This window comes from Alnus glutinosa, chromosome 12 (genome assembly GCF_958979055.1).
Source record: "Alnus glutinosa chromosome 12, dhAlnGlut1.1, whole genome shotgun sequence".
Taxonomy (NCBI): Eukaryota; Viridiplantae; Streptophyta; class Magnoliopsida; order Fagales; family Betulaceae; genus Alnus; species Alnus glutinosa.
Genome location: NC_084897.1, coordinates 10,484,903 through 10,506,742, shown reverse-complemented (window position 1 = coordinate 10,506,742; position 21,840 = coordinate 10,484,903). Strand labels below are relative to the sequence as shown.

Here is a 21,840-nt window from a genome sequence, read left to right as displayed (position 1 = left end):
AAATACAATGGTACATGTGGGAGAATTTACTCACCCAAATCACCTTATTCAAGAGGTTGAAGTGTTTTTTGAATGAGTACAAGATAACAAATGTTAAAGAAGGAGCAATTGAGCAACATAGTATTAAGAGAGGACAAAGTGAATTGGGATTTAGCCATTGAACACACCAACAGACGCTTGGTTATTGGTGTCATTGTGCGAGATCATTTGGGTCATGTGATTGCTTCTAAAAGTCAGACTACTTGTATTGTATCTGAACCTTTAATTGTGAAAGTGATAGCTGCATTGCATGCAGTGGAGTTTAGCCGTGATTTGGGTCTACAAAGTATTATTATTTTGGAGGGTGATCCATTGTAGGTAGTTAATGCAGTAAAGACTAATGGACAAAACTAGAGCTGGTATGGACAGATCGTGGAGGATGCTAAAGGGGTCTTAAATGGGCTCTGGAGCTAGTAGATTGGTCATACTAAGAGAGAGGCAAACTTTGTTGTGCATGGGTTAGCCAAGGCTACAACCAAACAAGTCATGAATAATGTCTGGATGGAAGAAATTCCTGTGTATTTGTGACATAGTAACCTTAGAGCAACACGCTCCTATTACCTTAGAGCAATTTTGCTATACTTTTCCTCATATTTGAATGAAAGATTGAATTGTTTTTTAAAAATAAAAATAAAAAAAATAATGCAAAATACTTTTGAGACGCGAATGTAGGTATTTTTTTTTTTTTTTTTGGATTTGGCTTAGCTATTGTAATAAATAAATAATTAAAAAAAAAAAAAAAACTTACAAGAAATCTCCTATAGTTTTTCAACAGGTTAGATATAATTTCATTCTCTTTTATTTTTCATGAAAGATTTGGAATTAAATCTGTACAATTGAAAAAAAAATATATAAAAGATCTCCTATAATTTTTTTTTTTTTTTTTTTTTGGAGTTTTGGTTTGCCATTTTTACATAGCACTCTAAAATGCACAAGTGAATGTGAATGCTTTTACTAGTGGCTTGTCTATCTATTAAATTTGGGATAGGTTTTCAATCCATTGTAAATAAAATGATGAGTAACAATTTTAATATCAAAATTAAATAATTTAAAATATTTAAATAATATGATGCAAGATTCAAAAAAAAAAAAGAATTTAAATTAAATTATATAGTGGTTACGTGACACGAATACTAAAAGTGACCACTGTCCAAATTTTCAGGTAAAACAAAAGATTTTAACAGTTGGTTGACTCTTCTTACACAACCTCACTTTGAGTTTAATCTTATGAGATAAGCATATATTAGTATACAAGTTGAATTAAACTACACTCTTCTTCTTCTTCTTTTTGTCTTTTTCTTCTAATTGAATAAGGAAAAAGGTTGCAAAGAAGGATCTGCCCAATTCCTGATCTGGGTGGAAGAAAGAACAAGAGATCCAGTGGGAATACTACCAAACACAAGGTGGGTAGCAGCCCATTTAGCTAAACCATGTGCCCCAAAATTGGCACTTTTAGAGACCTTCATAACTTTCTAGCTATAAAAGGAAGAGAGATCAAGTCGAATATCTGAAATTAAAGGAGTGAAGTGCCAAGAAGAAAAAAGATGAGGCTAATTCACAGCTAAAATCACTAGAAGAGCATCCCCTTCAAGCATAAAATCACCAATACCCATAGAAGCAGCGAGCCTAGTAGCAAGAAGAGTAGCAGAAGCTTCACCTTTTAAGACATCAGAGACAGAGAGTTTTTGAGTCACTGCACAAATTACTTCCCCTGAAGAATTACTAATAACCGCTGCTGCCACTGCAAAGTTGTCACGAATGGCTACATCAAAATTTCCTTTAATGCAACCAGCAAAAGGAGGAAGCCACAGAGAGGAAAGAGCAACAGACTTGCATGCCAAGTAATGAGATTGTAAGGTGACTTTAAGATGTTGAATGGCAAGAACTGGGTTAAGCAGAGTACCCTCATGTACCAATTTATTCTTCGACTGCCAGATGAGGTCCATAACGAGGGTAGCAAAAAGCTGAAACTTATGAGCGTCAGTAGTAGAAATATCCAAACAATCTGAGGGGTAGATCACAGCAAAAATCCAATCAGATATTGGCCTAGAAGAAAAATAAGAGATGTTGAGAGACCACAGTGCAGATCTCCAAAGAAGCTTAGCTAAAGCATAATCCAGAAAAATATGGCTTAAAGTTTCCAAAGGACCCTTACAAAAAGGGCAAACCCAAGTATTTGCATTGTTAGAAAGAATAAATCTACTAATATTAGCTCTAGAAGGAAGACTATCCCAACCAATTTTTCAGAGTGAGTGCTTTAATCTAGCTTGTAGTTTAAGACCCCAAAGAGCCTGCCAGATAACCGGAGTAAAACGATGAGATCTGGTAGAAAGAGGCAAAGAAACGTCCCTAGCAAATTTGACAAAAAAAAGTCTAGAAGGAGAAGGAATCCAAGACCATCTATCCTCAGTGCTGATACGGAGAAGATGAATTTGAAGAATATTATGGATAGAAACAGGATCAAAAAGATCATGTAGAATGTCCACATTCCACAACCTCTCCCCATGGAGAATAAGATCAGCAACAGAATAATCCGGGAGACCCACCAAGTTCATTAGGCCTAGGTTTGAAAAAAGGCGTGGAAGGGATCCAAGGAGATTTCCAAACATTAATAAAACCCCCCTTAGAAATGGACCAACAAGCACTTTTCTCAAGCACTTTCTTGATCTTCAATAAACCTTTCCAAATCCAAGAAGATAGAGGATTGACACCAACATCAAGAAAGGAAATACCATTAGGAAGATATTTACCACTAAGAGCTTCAACCCACAATAGAGGCTCCTTGGAAATCAGTTTCCATCCGAGTCTTGCAAGAAGAGAGTTGTGGATATACTCCATAGAACAAATACCTAAACCACCCAAAGCTTTAGGTTGACAAATACTCTCCCAAGATAGTAAGGAAAGGTTGTGTTTCTTATCTTGAGGAAATCCCCACCATAATTTCCTTAGCATCGAATTGATATCATAACAAAAAAATTTCGAAAGAAGAAACAAAGACATAATGTAAGATGGAAAAGCATTAGCAACTGATTTGATCAAAGTGGTTCTTGCCGCTTGTGAGAGAAGTTGAGCTTTCCATCCAGTAACTCAAGCAAAAATCCAAACTTTGAGCTCAATGAAAGAATTAGCCTTCCATCGGTCAAGAAAAATTGGAAGACCCAAATATTGAGCTCGAGCAGGGATAGGAGGCAACCTGAGGATATCATTGATGAGGACTTGATAGAAGCCTTGCAGTTACAATTGAAGAAAACAACAGATTTTGAGACATTTATACATTGGCTAGACCAAAGAGAATAAGTAGAGAGACAATGGAGGATCGCAGAAGCTTCCACAGTATTCGCCTTGCAGAAAATCAAAACATCATCCGTAAAAAGTAAGTCCGAAATAGGGGGACTGGATCTTGCAAGTTTTATACCATGAAGAATACCCATGAATTATTTCTTAAGAAGAAGTCTTGACAAAATTTCAGAACCAAGTATGAATAGGAAGGGAGAAAGAGGATCTCCTTATCTGAGACCTCGCGTAGGAACAAACTTACCATATGGAACACCATCCAATAGGATGGAAAAAGAGGGAAGTAGATAGACATTGACTAATCCAATTAATCCAAATAGGATGGAAACCTAGCAATTTTAGAATCTTAAGAAGAAAATTTCATTCCATAGAATCAAAAGCTTTTTCCATATCAAGCTTCAAAGCCATAAGACCACCATTCCCTTTTTTCTGTTTCATGGTATGAAAAACCTCATGAGCGAGAATAGTATTATCGTGAATAGATCTATCCTTCAGAAAAGCAGATTAAGTAGGAAAGATAATCTTATGAAGGAGAGGCTTAAATCTGGTAGACAAAATTTTGAAGATAATCTTATAGTTGAAATTTATAAGACTAATAGGCCTAAAATGATGCACCGAAGAAGGATTATCTATCTTAGGTATAAGATCAATATTTGTGTGATTGAATTCCTTAAGCATAAAACCTCCCCTAAAAAAGGATTGCACCGAAGTAATAACACTGCTAGTTACAATAGACCAATAAGTTTTATAAAAAAGACCTGTCATACCATCAGGACCAGGAGCTTTATTAAGACCTAAATCAGAAATGGCTTTTAAAATCTCACTTTCATCAACAATAGTGCATAAGTTATCATTTTTAGCATCAAAGATAACACAATCCACCAGTTCAGACATACTAGAATCAAGAGATGTATTCTTAGAAGAAAAAAGATAGGAAAAATGATCAACCAAATAAGAACCAATATTATCTCTTCCCAGAATAAGAGAATCATATGCCGAGAGTAAGAGATGGAATTATACCTTATTCTGCAAGCTGTGGAAGTAAGCCAGAGCTACCTAGACTTTTGTTTCCACAAGATTTCTTCTTGCAAGAGCTGTTCTTGCAAATTCGATTGAAGAGAAACTTCTTTAGCAGAATTAATCAACGAGTAAGGATAGGCTTGGATTGCATTGATTTCAGACATCAATGACTTAATCTTAGACTCAATATGTCCAAAATAATAAGAATTCCAGAATTTAAGAGCATTCTTGGTATTTTTTCACTTCCTACTTAAAGAGAAAGCCGAAGAACCAGCAACCTCAGATAACCAAGCTTCTGCAACTAGTGAATGGTTGGCAAGGTCTCGAGTCCAAAAAGCCTCAAAATGAAAAAGTTTTGGAAGATTCTGATAAGAGCCAGATGTAGAGAGTAAAATTGGACAGTGATCCGAATGCGAAGCCCACAGATGATTTAGCAAAGAATTTGGTAGAGATGAACCCAACCTTGATTAGCTAAACCACAGTCCAATCTTTCTCTAATATTATCACCACCAGATCAATTATTGCTCCAAGTAAACTTGTTACCAACAAATCCCAAATCAATAAGAGCATTTGAATGAACAAAATCAAAGAAATCAAGATGAGAAGGCAAACCAAAATTGTGGCCACCAGTTTTTTCCACAGATAACAGAATCCCATTAAAATCCCCCAGCAAAAGAGTTACCTAGTTCCGAAAGAGAGGACCAAAATACAGTCCGGTTATGCAAAGAGTGAGGAGCATAAACACATGAAATCAGCCAAGAACTGTTCTGAGAATTTGAAATCACCAGGCAGGAGATGTAATTTTGATCAATACAAAGAGGTTTCAAAGACAAACCCGGCTTCCAAGTCACAAAGAGACCTCCTTTTATGACCAACATAAGGAAACTATAACCAAGAATCAAAACCCAAACCAAGGAGAGAATTCCAGTAACGCGAACAATGCACCAAAGTTTCAGAGAGGTACAGAACATTAGGTCGATTAAATCTAATAAGAGCTCGTAGAACACGGATTGACGGAGCACCAACCAAACCCCAACAATTCCAAGCCAAAATCTTCATAAAAAAAATACTAACCCACTAATAGAGGCTCTACGCTAAAGGGGAGAAACACCCAAGCTAGAAGACCCTAAGAACACAAAAAAACTGCACACCAGCCAATAAGAGAACAGAAAAATACCTGAATAGTGATTCAGAAGAACCTGAACGTCGGGAGTGCTATTGTTAAAAATCTGAACAAAAGACCTTGATAAAACTGTACACAGCTCCTCACTTTGCACCAATAGATTGCCAATTTGAGAGAAAAAGGTTTAGAGAAAAGGATTTTGAAATTTAGGAAAAACCACCTAGAAAATCGAAGGGGGGAAAATTTACTGAGAATTTGGGAAATATGAGGTTAAGATTGGTTGAGGACAAAGGTGTAGGATTGTTTGCTCAACTAAGTGATATTTATAATTAAATGCCTATACAATAAAAATGTATTAATTTTAAAATAGGGATAATTGCACTATTGGTTCTTGTGGTTGGCTCTAATTGCAAATCACTTCCTGCGGTAACAAAATTAAATGGGGGATCCCTCTGATAAACCATAATAACAAATAGGTCCCTGAACGTGTTTTCCGTCAGCCATTTTAATAGTTGCCGTTACCCTGCCACGTCAGAACCAATAAGAGGCCGACACGTGTAATTTTTTTAAAAAAAATATTAACACAATTTTTTGATTTACACAAAATTAACACAAAAATGACACACGTGTCATTTTTTCCCACGTCAGCTACAATACTTTCTAGGGGGTTTTTTTTTTCCCCAAAATTAACCCCCTTTCTTCCGCCTCCCATCCTCACGTGTCGATGGCCACCACATCTCTGCTCTGCACCTTCTCCTTCCCCAGCGCCTCGATGATTTTTGCGCCTAGGTCGTACACTGTCTCCATCTCCGTAGACTTCAAGGTCAACTTATCGGTCTTAGAGGCTGCTCCGGTGACGGCGGGGCGGTCGATCTGGATCTCCACGACCTCTCCCTCGATGACCTCGGTCTCCTCCTTGATGCGCACACCGATGGCCTTGCGGAAGGCCGGGGTTAGGGCTTCGGTCTTCGACATCTCCAGCGAAAAGAGCTTGCTGCCGGAGAGCATGGCGAACGGGGTCTCCTGGCCCATGGCGATGGCGATCTTGCTAGTTCCGGGCTGACCCGCCAAGAGGATGACGCTAGCGGCCTTGCCGGCTGCGGTCTGGCCCACCATGCCATCCGAGACTTGACGGGGCTCAAGGGCCGAATCCAGACCCAAGCCACGGATGTGGGAGTGTGCGCATAGATGGCTCTTCTGTATAACGGTGTCGGTGGGAGACTAGTGGTCCGAGAGGGAAAGATTTTTGTGTTAATATTTTTTTTTTAAAAAAAATTACACGTGTCGGCCTCTGATTGGTTCTGATGTGGTGGGGTAACTGCAACTGTTAAAATGACTGACAGAAAACACGTTTAGGGACCTATTTGTTATTATGGTTTACCAGAGGGATCCCCCATTTAATTTTGTTACCACATGGAGTGATTTGCAATTAAAGCTAACCACATGAACCAATAATACAATTATCCCTTTAAAATATTTTGGCAGTTAATTGTTTGGATACATAAAATTGGGTAGGAATTTTACATAACATTGTTTGGTGTGAAAAGAAGAGAGCTTGAAAGGTCTGGTTTTCGCTTTTAGGTGGGGATGGGAAGGTCTCTGTTACGTACCTAGGGTAATTAGGATTAGGGTTTAAATTAGGTAAGTGTCGTATTATCATTTAAGAGAATAATAGGTTTATTATTAGTATGGTATTAGTATAATAAATTAATTAGGAAAATGAGGAGTCTTGCTCATAAAGCAAGAATCCCGAAATTAAGGGATTTATATCCCATTATATTAGGAAGGAAATAAAGGAATTTTTTATTCCATTAGGGTTAATAATATTTATGTAATATTTATTTAATTATTGTTTCCGTAATTCAAGCTTTGTAACCCTATAAATAGGGTATTGAAGAATGAAATAAAATATCAAGAAGAAAATTATTATCACTAAGCTCTTGTAGTTGATTAGGAGTTTTTTAGGGTTTCTCGAATAACCCTAACTTTAGGAGGCCTAGGGTACCTCGAATACCCTACTATCCCACGTTCACCACTATCCAAATCATCATCGTTCATTCCCGTTACGGAGGTCCGTAACAACTTGGTATCAGAGCCACGTTACGATTCCGGACCAATTAAGCCAACCATGTTATCCGACGAATTTTGGGCAGAAGTACACCAGCGCACAAAAACATATAGAGGAGATGTTGGGTACCCTGATCGCCAGAAGCCAGGGCCATCGAAAGGAAGACCAAAATAATTCGGCAAGTTCCTCTAGGCACCAAGCCAGCAGGGATTCCATCCAGATCCAAAACTTCTGTGCAAAAGACCCATCCCACACAAGCCCTTCGCAGGTAATAACACTTTCACCATCACTCTTAGAAAATCTTTCAGAAAAACAACCTACAAAAGAAACCCCACCTTCACCATCACCCTTAGAAATTCTACCCAAACAACAACCCACCAAAGAAACATCAACCCCATCACCAAGCAAAGACCCTGAACCCATCACCGCTCAAAAGAAAGACCAACCCCCACGATTTCCACAAACACCACCACCTATCAACCCATCGGCACAAACACTATCCCTACCCAAAATCCCAGCCAAAATCGAAAAGAACGACTCCTTTTGGCCAAAACCGAAAGTTCAGCCACCACCAACACCCCCAAAATTCCCACCATGTTCACCCATCGACCAACCACACCATCAACCACCTCAAAGCCCAGCCACCCTTTTCCCGATTTCCTCAGCCTAGCAGTCCCCATACCTCAAGACCACCAGCCGTCAGCCACAAACCCAAAGGACCAAACCAAAAAAACCACCCCCACCGTTGAGACCCTACCTCTTTCACACTGATTGGTCTAGAAGAAGGAAACGGGCAAGGTTCAAAACAAGACATTTCCTGGCGAGAAGAAAGCCCCTTGCAGTGTCTAAGTTCGGCATGAACGGGTCGGGCCGTGGGAAGAAAGACCCGGGCTTGGGCAAAAGAGGACCGAAGAAGAAGAGGCAGGTGCAAAGGGACAACGTCCGAGGCCTCAAGGTGCCGGCAATTCGGCGTTCAGCAAGGAAGAGGCTCGGGGAGCAGACCGGGCCGGGGCTCAGATCACCGTTCCCTGGCCAGCGACAAGACCCAGAAGCTGGAGCGATGGAGGGAGGTCCGACGGAGCGAGTTTCTCCTTCGGGCTATTTTCCCGGTCGCCGGGGACCACCCAAATGGCCCCCAGATGGCTATTACGCACAGGACGGCGATGTCGGCATGAACAACAGCAGCCCGGATCTTGCTGTACGAAACATGCATTTTCCTTTGAGCGAGGTGGACAGAGGAGGCCGTTCGAGCTTGCCTTGTAGAGAAAAAACGGAGATCGAATCCGAGATTTTTGGATTTTTTGATGGAGGAAAATTGCAAGAAAATTTAGCCAGCAGAGAAGGGGTGAGAGATGTGGACAGAGGGCCAGTTCGGGCTTGGCTAGTGAAGGAAGACCGAAGATTGCATCCGCGATTTCCGGATTTTTTGGCTGGGAGAGAAGGAAATCCGGATTGTGCGGATGAGGGCAAATTGAATGGGATTATGGTAGCATCCGAGATTTCTGGATTTTCTGTTGCAGGAGAAGTGAAATCAGAATCTGCTGCAGGGGGAAAATTGAAGAGCATTATGGCTTCCGGAATTTCTGTTGGAAGAGAACCCAACCCGAAATATGCGGCTAAAAGAAAATGGAAAGGAGTTGCAGCTGAAAGAGAAGGAACGCACGTTTGTGGAGCAGCGGGCAGCGTGAAATCAGGGCCTCACAAGGAAATTTTTTGCCTTACCTACTCTCCCTATGGAAGATTGCAGATGAAAGAAATCAGGAACTCAAGGGTGCAAACAGGGGCTCGGGTGGCTTAAAAAAATGGAATATTTTGCCACAATTTTTTTTTTTCCAGTGCTACCCTCCACGTGTACCACATCGGCAGTAATTGAAGTCATCTTTTTAGGACCTTGGGGACAAGGTCCATTTGAAGAGGGTAGGAGTGTTACGTACCTAGGGTAATTAGGATTAGGGTTTAAATTAGGTAAGTGTCGTATTATCATTTAAGAGAATAATAGGTTTATTATTAGTATGGTATTAGTATAATAAATTAATTAGGAAAATGAGGAGTCTTGCTCATAAAGCAAGAATCCCGAAATTAAGGGATTTATATCCCATTATATTAGGAAGGAAATAAAGGAATTTTTTATTCCATTAGGGTTAATAATATTTATGTAATATTTATTTAATTATTGTTTCCGTAATTCAAGCTTTGTAACCCTATAAATAGGGTATTGAAGAATGAAATAAAATATCAAGAAGAAAATTATTATCACTCAGCTCTTGTAGTTGATTAGGAGTTTTTTAGGGTTTCTCGAATAACCCTAACTTTAGGAGGCCTAAGGTACCTCGAATACCCTACTATCCCACGCTCACCACTATCCAAATCATCATCGTTCATCCCCGTTACGGAGGTTCGTAACAGTCTCAACCCTCAAAGCTTGGAAAAAGAACCCACGTGCAAGAAACCGACAGAAGACTTGTACATAGTCACGTTTGATACTACGTGGCCTCACCACGTACTGAAGACAGTCAAGTTCAATATTTTACAAATAAAAAAGAAAAAACTAAAGAAAGAAAGAAAGAGAAGTGCATATAAGCCTGTTTTTCTCTCTCCGTCTCTCTAAAACGAGGAGTTACGCATGGCGGCTGTGTTACGGTGCCCAGCACCGGTGCGGACTCAGAAGCTGAACCCATGCTTGAGAGTGGGTTTGGGACATAGGTTTACAAGAAGCTTGGATTTCGGGCATTTGAGACCACCCAAGTGGATGACTTTTGAGTTCAGGAAGCTGGAGGTCTCTGCCGCTAGCAATAACAATGCAGTGTCTCTGAGTGAGTCCGCACCTCTCCTGACTCGGTCTAAGTGAGTTTCTGTCTGATCTATTCTCTCTCTCTCTCTCTCTCTCTCTCTCTCGCTGTCCCTCTTATTTACGTTTGCTGTTTTCTGGGTTTGCTTAACCCTGTCCCTGTGTGGCTGTGTATATGAACTATGAAGCTTTTCTTTTTATAGATTAATATTTGTGTGCATTTGGTTTAATGCGGGTGGCTTTTTCTGCCGGGTTGTGGTAGTTCTAAGACGGTTTTGTTTTGTTCATTTGTTGGATTTAGTGTTTGCATAAAACTGTTCTATTGCTATATTTCATTTATTGAATAACTGTCCCCCCAATCGGAATTTGGCTTGTATAATTTGGTTCTACAAAGTTGTTCCTTTTCTGCAAAGGGATTTGTGGTTAATTGTTTTGAAGCAATTAATAGTGGAGCTCGATGGCATGGTAAATTCTCATCATCTTGGTTCTAGAAATTCAATGTAAGAAGGCTAATGTAATTGAGATTAAATGTCCAAAGGGTAAAAGTGAAGCTTTACATTGGGGGTCTCTATTCATAATTTTATAAGATGCTGGGTATTTGTGAAGCCAAGCAATGTAGTTGTAGTGATTAGGTAAACCAAAGGACACTTAGATCGACTGCTGGGAAGTCAGGAAGTAATACAATTTAACAGCAATACCTGTATTTATAGTGATTAGGTGAAGCAAGGACACTTAGATGGACTTCTGGATACTTTGCCACCTAGGTGTTTTTACTTTTGTAGACTTTCTAAATTTATTACCTGTTCCTCCCTTTTAGGGGCGCTCTTTTATACTTCCCGTGTATTAGGGTATATATATATATATATATATATATATATATATATATAATGCTAAATTGAACATTGAAGAACGAGGGGCCATTTATTCAACTGAAACTTCAGTAAAACTTTGGCTATCTAGAATTATGATTAAAGAGCAAGAATGATTGGGTAACAATGATTCTCTTGAACTTCATATGGTTATTTATTTATTTTATTTTTTTTTCTTCTCCAATCAAGGCTGGTGGACTGGGAGTTCGTAATGTTATTAATTTTAATCAAGCCTTATTGGGGAAGTGGATCTGGAGGTTTTCTCAAGAGCGCGATGCTTTGTGGAGATCGGTGATTGAGGTGAAGTATGGGAGTGTGAGGGGAGGTTGGTGTTCTTTACCGGTGACGGGGCCTTATGGTGTCAGTGTTTGGAAATTTATTCGAAGGGGGTGGGATAATGTTGCCAAGTCTTTGTGTTTTGAGGTGGGTGATGGGTCGCATATTCGTTTCTGGCATGATTTATGGTGTGGGGACAGGCCTCTCAAGCTCTGTTTTCCAACTTTGTATACTATTGCGCGTTCTCCCGATGCTTGGGTGGTGGATAATTTGTCTATGGTAGAAGGTGTGGCTCATTGGAATGTTCTCTTTACGCGCAATGCTCAGGATTGGGAGGTGGAGATGGTGATGTCCTTCTTCGAACAGTTATACTCTACTCGGGTTCGGCATGGGGAGGTTGATAGGGCAGTGTGGATTCTTTCCAAGAGGAGAAACTTTGAAGTGAAGACTTTCTATAAAGCTTTAGTTTGTCACGAGGCGGCTTCTTTTCCTTGGAAGGGTATATGGCGTGTTAAAGCTCCGAAGCGGGTTGCGTTCTTTGTATGGACAACAGCTTTAGGAAAGATTTTAACTCATGACAACTTACGAAGGCGTGGTATTGTGGTGGTTGAGTGGTGTGTTATGTGTAAAAAGCATGGAGAATCCGTTGATCACCTTCTTCTCCATTGTGACGTGGCTCGGGTTGTTTGGAGTTTCTTTTATAGTTTGTTTGGGGTGGAGTGGGTTATGCCTAGTAGTGTCTTGGATTTATTGAGTGCTTGGGGCACTTTGCTGGGTCGTGGTCCTGTTCACCGTATTTGGAAGCAGGTTCCTCTTTGTGTTTTGTGGGGCTTGTGGCGTGAGAGAAATTCTAGGCTTTTTGAGGATGTGGAGGTTCAGGTTGTGGCTCTTTGTAGAATTGTGCTTAATATGTTATATCTTTGGGTGTCGGCGCATAGCTTGGGTAGTATGCTGTACGCTGATTTTTTACTTTCTTGTTCGTTTCGGTCCTCTAATTAGGGGCTACTTTGTATACTTCCTGTGTACTAGGGTTGTGCCCCTCTGCGCTTTTTAATGAATTCTTACTTATCAAAAAAAAAAAAAAAAAAAAATTAATTTTATAGGAAAAAAGGGCAATGCCCTCGTACACGAAGAGTGTACAAGAGAGCCCTTCATATGGTTATTCACATAAATCTATTTCTGGTTTTTATTTGATATTATCATTTACTGAGAAAAAAAGATATTCATTATATAGTTTTTCTTGATTAGATTTCCCTTTGATGGTTGCAGTATTTGAGAGATAGGTCTTAATGATAGCATTGGTGATTTTTCTTTTTTAATATGTCAAAAGCTACTTAATTATGAGCCTCTTTTCTTCCCATTCCAGTATGCGTGTTTACTACATTTAGTTTGCTTGTAATGTGGTATGTTAATTGCTTTCAGGGTGAAACGCCATACAATTTCAGTGTTTGTTGGGGATGAGAGTGGCATAATAAATCGAATTGCGGGGGTGTTTGCTAGGAGGGGTTACAACATTGAGTCCCTTGCAGTTGGTTTGAACAAGGACAAGGCCCTCTTTACCATAGTCGTCTCTGGAACTGAGAAGGTTTTGCGACAAGTTGTTGAACAGCTAAACAAGCTTGCGAATGTCATTAAGGTTATGGCTCACCTTAGATAATCCAAAAATATTCTGTAGAAATCTTAATTCTTGGTCTTGGTATTGCTGATTGTCTATTTCTCTTATTTAAATCTATTTGGGTGGGCCAGGGGACATTTTTACCTTTTATTTTTAAAATGAACCTTTCAAGATGTTGCTTTCTTGGACTAGTTCATCTAATACTTTGTGTTTTTTTCTACTAAATATCTATATATAACTTTTTGGACTGACTGTTTACTTATTTGGTTCTGCACTTTACTTCTTGAGTAACTTATCTAATCTGTCAGGTTGAAGATATCTCAAGGGAGCCACAAGTAGAACGTGAACTGATGCTTATAAAACTTAATGCAGATCCAAATAATGGTGATGAGGTAATTATTTAGATCATTCAATCACTGATCTGAGACATCATCACCTGAATGGTCTACTTTGACTTGAAAAGCAAACTGTCCCATTAGTCGGTTCTCTTTTTCCCTAAGGGGATATTGCTGTGTGTTACAGTCTGTAGATAATGTTTTGAGACAAATATCACACCAATGGAGATGGAAATCATGTTTCAGGCGCTTTTTCTTTGTAGTGGGTACAACTTTCTGCACCCAAGATGCCTCATTTCACTCTTTTTTTTTTTTTTTTTTTCCAGGACTTGTTTTATTTTATTTTATCTTTATTATTATTATAAAAAAATCTTTTGGGGAATGTATTGGCAAATTGAGATAACCTCCCCTTTTAAGTTATTAGAGATCATTGATGTGCTTTGCTAAAAATGTAATTATATACTAATGTAGCATTTTGAAAAATAAAAAATAATAAAAATAAGACAGTTGAATTTCCATAAAAAGTGTGATAATTTCTCAGGTATCTGGGTTGGTCATTTCATATATCTTTGAGGTGGGGCTAACTTAAATTAAGTGCATGGCCTGCATGGGTGCCATGCTGTATTCATACTCTATTGTGGTGTCATACATTTCACTAGGGTTGCAAGCGGGAATTAACCAGTAAGGTGTACTAAGTGTTTCTTATTGTATGGAGTTCAATTTTGTTTTGTTTTTTTGTTTTTGTTTTTGTTTTAAGTTAATGGGGGTGGTTCTCTGATTTGAGGGCAGTATGCACTTTCCTTTTCAGTGGCTTTCCTTTCATTTTAGTGCATTGAAGTACCTGATCTCATCTTTGTGCTATAATCTCCAGATAATGTGGTTAGTAGACATCTTCAGAGCAAAAATTGTTGATATTTCAGAAGATTCGCTGACTATTGAGGTGAATTTTGTCAGATCCTTAGCTTGTACTTGTGTGTTTTAGTTATGACACTTAGCTAGCGTTTGGTTTTATATATGAAGGCAATCATTGATAATAGAATTAATTCACAATTACGCAAAAATAAAGAAAGTTACTTGAGATACAAGTTATTGTAGTTGTTAAAGAAATAATATAAATACATCTCTTACCCATTTCATTTTCAAATCCACAATGAGATGTGGGTCCTACAAATTCAATTGTGGATTTGAAACTTGGTTGTATGAAGATGTGTAGGAGGTGTATGAGTATCATTTCTCTAATTATTATTGTTATAATTCACAATTACACATTTGGTTCAGTTAGTTACTACTTAATGTTTGGAAATCAAATCTTGCCATTTATGTATGTATGAATTTAGTGAAGGGACCCACATGCCTCTCCAACTGCAGCTTCTATTTTAGGTTAAAAACATGATGTCCTGAAAAAGGTTGCTGCCGATGTATGAGAGCCTGTGAAGCACATATACTCAAAACCCTAAGACTTCCAGTGTCAGGCACATATTACACAAGGTTGCGGCTTGGAGATGACTGGATATGTATATGCCAGTTAGAAAATAATTTGCCATCGGAAACAAGGTGGCCATGGTTTGATATGGATACTTTTGGGTAATAGAAGGATACTTTTGGGGCCAATACATATTTCGTCCATAAAAAATGTTGTCTTCTCTGGCAATTTAATATTCTATTGGCTATAACTGACTCTGAAGGGGCTGAAGTAGGATTGCTGTTTGAAGATTCTTTGTCTTGGTTAGTTGTGATATTCTCAGCTATTAGGCATCTAAAACAGCATTTAGTGATGCCAACCATTCCTTCATAGAATGTGTCTTTTGCTCCTCAATAAGAAACCTCTTTGGGGCTTTTACTAAATCTTTTCTTCTCCTGTATTTAAAAATTGATAAGTAGTTCAATTTCATTAGAAAAGCGCAGAGGAGCGCGATCCTAGTAGATAGAAATTATGCAAGAGAAACCTCCTATTAGGGAGAAAGAAAAAAAAAATCTAAAAAATCAGAAAAGCTAGAACATTGTAGACTATTAAACGCTGCTATCCATGTATAAATGAATTTAAACATAATTTTTTTTAGCTCTACCACTGAAGTCTCTTGGTCTTCAAAGCTCATTGCATTCCGTTCTCTCCAAATACACCACATTAAACACGAAAGAGCCAACCTCCAAACTTTCAAAATATAACAGCGTTCCACCTGATCTCTCCAACTCACCAACAACTCTCTTACCCTTCTAGGCATAACTCAATAAACACCAAAAAGATGGAAAAGCGAACTCCATAATTCTCTTGCATTAATAATAACGATTTTTCCCAATTTGAGGCTTTTAGGGAAGAAAAAGATCTCCAATAAGATTCTTCCAACTAATTTTGCCATAAAGCTTGCTCATACTCATAGCACATTCATCAGTCTTCAAGCCTATCTCTTTCAGACAAATCAAATCAGCTTGTGATACTGGGAGTCGATATTAGGATGGAAGAGTTGCATCACCATGCTTCACTGAAGAGAAACTCATTCAAGTGCAACGTATCATTGAAGATCTCGGCTTTGAATCTTGGATTTTTTTCCAAGTGGTACTAGCCATTGAAACTAAAATCAAGAAAGATTGAATCTTTTCCTTTGATACCAAATTCACCTAGGATAGATTAGGAAAATCTGTGTAGTTGTGGTGGGCTTAGAGTTTTGAAATTAGTACTATGGGTTTGGAATTGTAGACGAACACGTTCAGGGTTTGTAATTTCATTATGGTTCAGAAAGATTGGATAAAGCGGCCAATCCTTATGAACCAACTGTTGCAGAAAGACGACTGTTGTTTCTCCTTGGTGATCTTCTATCATTGCAGAAACCCCCCAACCATGTTTTGTAGTTCTACCAAATCAGCACAGTGATTTGGGGGTATTGCTATTGTCGTTTTCAGCTAGGTTGAATAGGGTTGTTAAGCTGGTCTGTAGTGGAATCTAAAGGGTTTGAGTTGGAGGTGGAGGGTGGTTCTACTGGGTTAAGAATTCGTGAAAATTGCAGGGGTTATACTTGCTTTATCTTTTTGGGAAGAATTGACTCTTGTTGGCTTTTAGCCATTGTAGAAGAGCTGCTGTCAGTGGAGGGGTCTACGGTATTTTGGAGACGTTCTGGAGTTGGATTCCCCGACATCATCCCACAGAGATGTTCAAGGCATGGTCGGTTCTTTGTTGTGGAGGAATACCGTGGAGGTAGATGGAGGGGATTTATACTAGTGCCGGAAGGAAAACACAGCAAAGGATGGAGGGCTTTTGCTTCAGAGTTGCGAGTGGTCATGAATACCCAATCGATTCGTTGTGGTGGGTCATAGTGGTAGCCGCTCATCTTGGGTGAGGGCAACAACAATCTGAGGCCAGAGCTAAAATCTATGGTGGAGATGGGAGGGAAGAGGCCGTTTGCAAAGGTGTTGACGTCAACGACAAAATCTCTTCCAACGGTGGGTGACACGGCAAAACTGAAGCCATCGGCGAAGGAGGTGATGATAAAGCTCTTCGTACCGAAGTTGAAGTCAACGGTAAAGGCCCTTGCTTTGCGTATGGGGATGGAGGATGGGGGAGAGACCTCCAAAAGGGACAATGCCCTCCTTGGTGAAAGTTTCGAAATCCACACCTTCAGGAAGACGTTGCTTCTCTGAAAGAGGGATGTGGCCAGTTGCTTAAAATGGGTGGAATAGGGCTTGACGTGTGGACTGATGGGTCCTGCACCTCATTCAAAACCAATTGAAGGCAAGTCCAAAGCTCAACTTAACTGAAGAGTCGGAGGCAGGAGCAAGACTTAACATCCATGAAGCTAAAGGGATGGCCAAGTTGTGCTTTGAGGATCTCGACCCAAAATCGCTTTTAAACGCAAGCTTTGTAAACGGTAATTGGGTCAGCCTGTGGTACCGTTTAAGGGGCAAGGATCCAATTTGAAGATGATCATGGTTATGGATCTACCTCGCGACCCGACAACGTTGACTTTAGCTGGGGGCTCGACCACCGTCCTGCAACCTCAAACATCCTCTTCGGTTTCCATTCCTGGTGGCTCTGACCCTGTTAGCTCTTTATTTGGTTCAATTATCGAGTTTCAACCTCGGCTAGAGGAGACAATTATCCATGGTTCTAAGTTTTGGAGAAAGCTTATGATCATGTTAATTGGGATTTCTTGCTTTACATGCTTCAACGGTGTGGTTTTGGGGAGAAGTGGAGGGATTGGATAGAATTTTGTATATCTATGGTAAGATTTCCATCTTGGTGAATGGCATTCCATCTAGTTTTTTTTTTTTTTTTTTTTTTTTTTTTTTTTTTTTTTTTTTTTTTTTTTTTTTTTTTTTTTTTTACGAGTTCTCATGGACTAAGGTAGGGGATCCGCTTTCTCCTTTGTTGTTTGTGGTGGTTATGGAGGCATTAAGCTGGATGTTGAATGCAACGATGAACTAGGGATTATTGACATGTTTTTTCGTGGGATCCAGGGATAATGAAGAAATAGTGGTGAATCATCTGTCGTTTGCAGATGACACTTCAATTTTTTGTGGTGCGCAAGCATAACATGTTCGAAATTTGCGGTGTATTTTCTTATGCTTTGAGGCCGCATCACGATTGATGATCAATTTAGGAAAATCAGAACTTGTTCCCATAGGCGAGGTGGAAAATGTTGATAATTTGGCTCATATCCTTGGGTGTCGAGTTGCGTCTCTGCCGATGACTTATTTGGGTTTGCTTTTGGGAGCATCTTTTAAAGCTACTTCTATTTGGAATGGAATCATTGAGAAAGTGGAACGTCGGTTAGCTAGTTGGAAGAAATTATATTTGTCTAAGGGTGGTCGGTTGACTCTGATTAAAGGTACTCTCTCCAATAATCCTACGTATTATTTGTAGTTGTTCCCCATTCTTGTGAGCGTGGCTTAGAGACTTGAGAGACTACAAGAGGATTTCTTATGGAGTGGCATTGGGGATGAGTTAAAATTTCCTTTAGTAAACTGGCATACAATTTGTACTCCAATTGAGGAAGGTGGTTTGGGAGTTTGAAATTTGATTCAATTTAATCGAGCTTTATTGGGGAAGTGGTTGTGGAGATTTGTTAAGGAGCGGGAGGCTTTATGGACATTGGTGATTGAAGTTAAGTATGGGAGTTTGAGGGGTGGATGGTGTTCATCAGAGGTTGTGGGGTCTTATGGTGTGAGTGTCTAGAAATATATTCGAAGGGAGTGGGATTATTTTCATAAGTTTGTGCGTTTGGAGGTAGGGGATGGGCATAATGTATGGTTTTGGCATGATCTTTGGTGTGGAGATAGGCTGTTGAAGCTTTGTTATCTAGTTTTGTTCAGTATTGCTCGATTTAAAGACGCTTGGGTGGTAGTGCTAGATGGAGTTGCACATTGGAATGTTATCTTTACGTGCCTTGCACAAGATTGGGAGGTGGAGATGGTCCTTTCCTTATATGAGTGGTTGTATTCTCATCGGATTCGGCATGGAGCGGTTGACAGGTTAATTTGGAGTCTCTCTAAGAGGGGGCGTTTTAAAGTGAAGCCATTCTATAAAGCCTTAGCTAGTCAAGAGGTTTTCTCTTTTCCTTGGAAGAGTACTTGGCGTGTTAAGGCTCCATTGCAGGTGTCGTTTTTTGTGTGGACAGCAGCCTTAGGAAAGATTTTGACGCATGACAATCTGCGTAGGCGTCATATAGTGGTGGTTGAATGATGATGTATGTGCAAGAAGAATGGGGAATCCATTGACCACCTCTTACTTCACTATGATGTTGCACGAGATATATGCAGCTTTTTTTATAGTTTGTTTGGGGTGGGGTGGATCATGCCGCGACGGTTGTTGGATTTGTTGAGTAGTTGGGGCAATTTGTTGGGTCGTGGTCAAGTTAAGCAAATTTGGAAGTAGGTTCCCTTATGTGTCATGTGGAGTCTTTGGCGTGAGAGGAATGCTTGGCATTTTGAAGATGTAGAAATGTCGGTGTTGGAGTTGCGTCGAAACGTGCTTAATACTTTATTTGTATGGGTCTCGGCTCATCATAGCCCGCGTCGTGTTACGTTTGCAGACTTTTTAATTTCTTGCTCTTTTGTTTCCTCTTTTTAGGGGCACTTTTGTATATTTCCTGTGTATTAGGGTTGCGCTTCTCTGCGCTTTTTACTGAATATGACATTATTTTTTTTTTTAAAAAAAAAAGTTCCACATGGATATTTCAGGTCACTGGAGACCCTGGGAAGATGGTTGCTGTTCAAAGAAACTTAAGCAAATTTGGAATCAAGGAACTTGCAAGAACTGGAAAGGTAATGCATCCATATTTTTATGCTCTTTGTTTTTGCATGCCATCGTATGTACATCTATATATTCTTCCAGAATAATACAGAAAGTGATCTTGTATGTGATGATGGCCATTGAGATCCGAAACTGCATTAACAGTGATAATTTCGAGCTGTCAAGTTTTATATGTAAGGTGTTATATATAAATGGGTTTTTTGAGAGTCAAAAAACTAGAGCTTGATAAGTTTCAAGCTATCATGTTTACTGCTGATAAGTTCTCCATAACGGCAGTGGAATATCTAAAAACCTCTCTGAAAGTGGATTATCATCATGCGGTGCTGCTGACATGTAAAAGGATTGTAATAACGAGATTCCTGATTCGTATCCTCAATGCTTTTTCTGAATTTTTTTACCTTTAGACAGGCATAAGCAATATGTATCTTAGTCAAGTCATGGTATACTTTCAAATCCATTTCGGTTCTATACATTATTTTATAAGAAGTGCAAGATGACTGGATATTCTTCTCTTTTGCACGTTTCTATAAATATATACATTTCAAAAATATATAATTGTGAGAAAAATAGTTTTAAAAATCTAATCAGATTAGGTCAGTAGCTTATGGTGACCATCCATGAGTGGGTTCCTTAATAACTGTTGTTCATGAATTAAGACAAACAATTGCTCAATAATATATCACATGAATTTCCCATGTGATGAGTTTCAATTTCAATCTGTGCAGATTGCCTTGCGACGGGAAAAGATGGGTAAGACGGCTCCATTCTGGGGATTCTCTGCTGCTTCTTATCCAGATCTTGAACGACCATCTCCGGCTAATGTTCTTGTAGAGAATGGAAATCGATCACTTAATGGCTATGTCAGTACATCCTCAAAGGTATGTACTTTTTGTTCTATCAAGGAAGCTCTGCTTGCTATTTTCTTTTTTGTCCGTGCTTGTCTTTTGTTTTTTTCCCCTGTATATAAGAAATTACTCCATATCATCACATGTGCATAGTGGGTACCTCATTTTCACATGCCAATTTTAAGAGGCTTACCATTTTAGATAATTTCTTCTATCTTTTGTATATGCTCTGACCAAGTACATCTGAAAAATTATTTAAAAAATTAACTTCTTTCTTTTTGGAGGATGAATTACTGAACTTAAAAACTTATATTTGTTGATTGAACTGTTTGTGTTTGTAAAATTCTAACCAGTTAGATTTAGGACCCAGTGACAAGAATAAGGAGATGGTGATTTCTTCGTGCTGGTGGTTGGTCGAGTCATAGGAGTTTGCTTTGTCGGTGGTGGGTGGATGTACAGGTATTAGGATCTTTGAAAAACGAAAACGAGTGTCGAGGTCCATTCTCTTAGACAAAGATGAGGCTGCATGGTTGCTTAAATTTTTTCATGATCCGGTTACGGTTAAAGACCGTAGAGTGTTCTGGAACCAATCCGTTTCGGGCTTCCTTCGGATTCTTGCGCAGCAATGTTCCAATAGGCATGGCTTCTTTCTGATCATAGAAGAATATGAGGGTAGAAGAACGAGAGGTTCTATCTTGGTGCCTAAAGGGATTATTTGGCGAATGGTGGAAGCGTTTCGGGGAGGAGCTTCGTTTAGCTTTCAATAGTCTTCATGTTGGTAGTACAAGCTACTCGAAGCATTTTCATGGTAAGGAAGTTTCACAACCCGAACCTAAATCCGAGTTGAGAAGGAGTTTTGCTGAAGTTCTGAGATCCTCTCAACCGAAGATTGAAGAGCCCTTTGGTCCTTCCAATTCCACTATTGCTAGGGTCCCAAGGTAGCTTGCTGTTCCTGCGCGTGCCGGGGCTACGTCGACATATACTGATAAGGAGATAGATATCCAGGCCCGTGAGAAGTCTTTGGAGAAGGGCCATCGTGGTCAGGCGTTTTCAACGGAAAAGTCGTCTTTGACAAAAATTGATGTGTCAAAGACTGATACAATGGTGAAGGCTTCTCCGGCAAAGGATAATCTTCTGAAGACAGTTCCGGTGTCTCTTCTTGCTGTGTCCGAAAAAGCGTCTACTTCAAGCCTATGGGGTAGGGTGGTTGGCTCAAGCTCCCCTATGTTACCCTCTGCTTCACGCAAGGTACATTTCGGTGATAGCCTCGATCTTTGCAGCATTAGGAAGACGTTGGAGAAGCTACATGTGGAAATTGGGTATT

The 21,840-nt window shown here is 39.5% G+C and overlaps 1 protein-coding gene across 1 annotated transcript in view; it reads left to right on the top strand.

The window, feature by feature from the left end:
- Positions 1-10,113: 10,113 nt before the first annotated feature.
- The window catches only part of LOC133851721 (acetolactate synthase small subunit 2, chloroplastic), a 43,951-nt gene continuing 32,224 nt past the window's right edge, over positions 10,114-21,840 (top strand). Inside the window, exons 1-6 of the mRNA XM_062288274.1 lie at positions 10,114-10,388; positions 12,900-13,113; positions 13,401-13,484; positions 14,299-14,367; positions 19,599-19,682; positions 20,397-20,549. Of these exons, the coding sequence (XP_062144258.1) occupies positions 10,168-10,388; positions 12,900-13,113; positions 13,401-13,484; positions 14,299-14,367; positions 19,599-19,682; positions 20,397-20,549 (825 nt within the window). The 5' untranslated portion in view covers positions 10,114-10,167. The remainder of the gene's footprint in view (positions 10,389-12,899; positions 13,114-13,400; positions 13,485-14,298; positions 14,368-19,598; positions 19,683-20,396; positions 20,550-21,840) is intronic.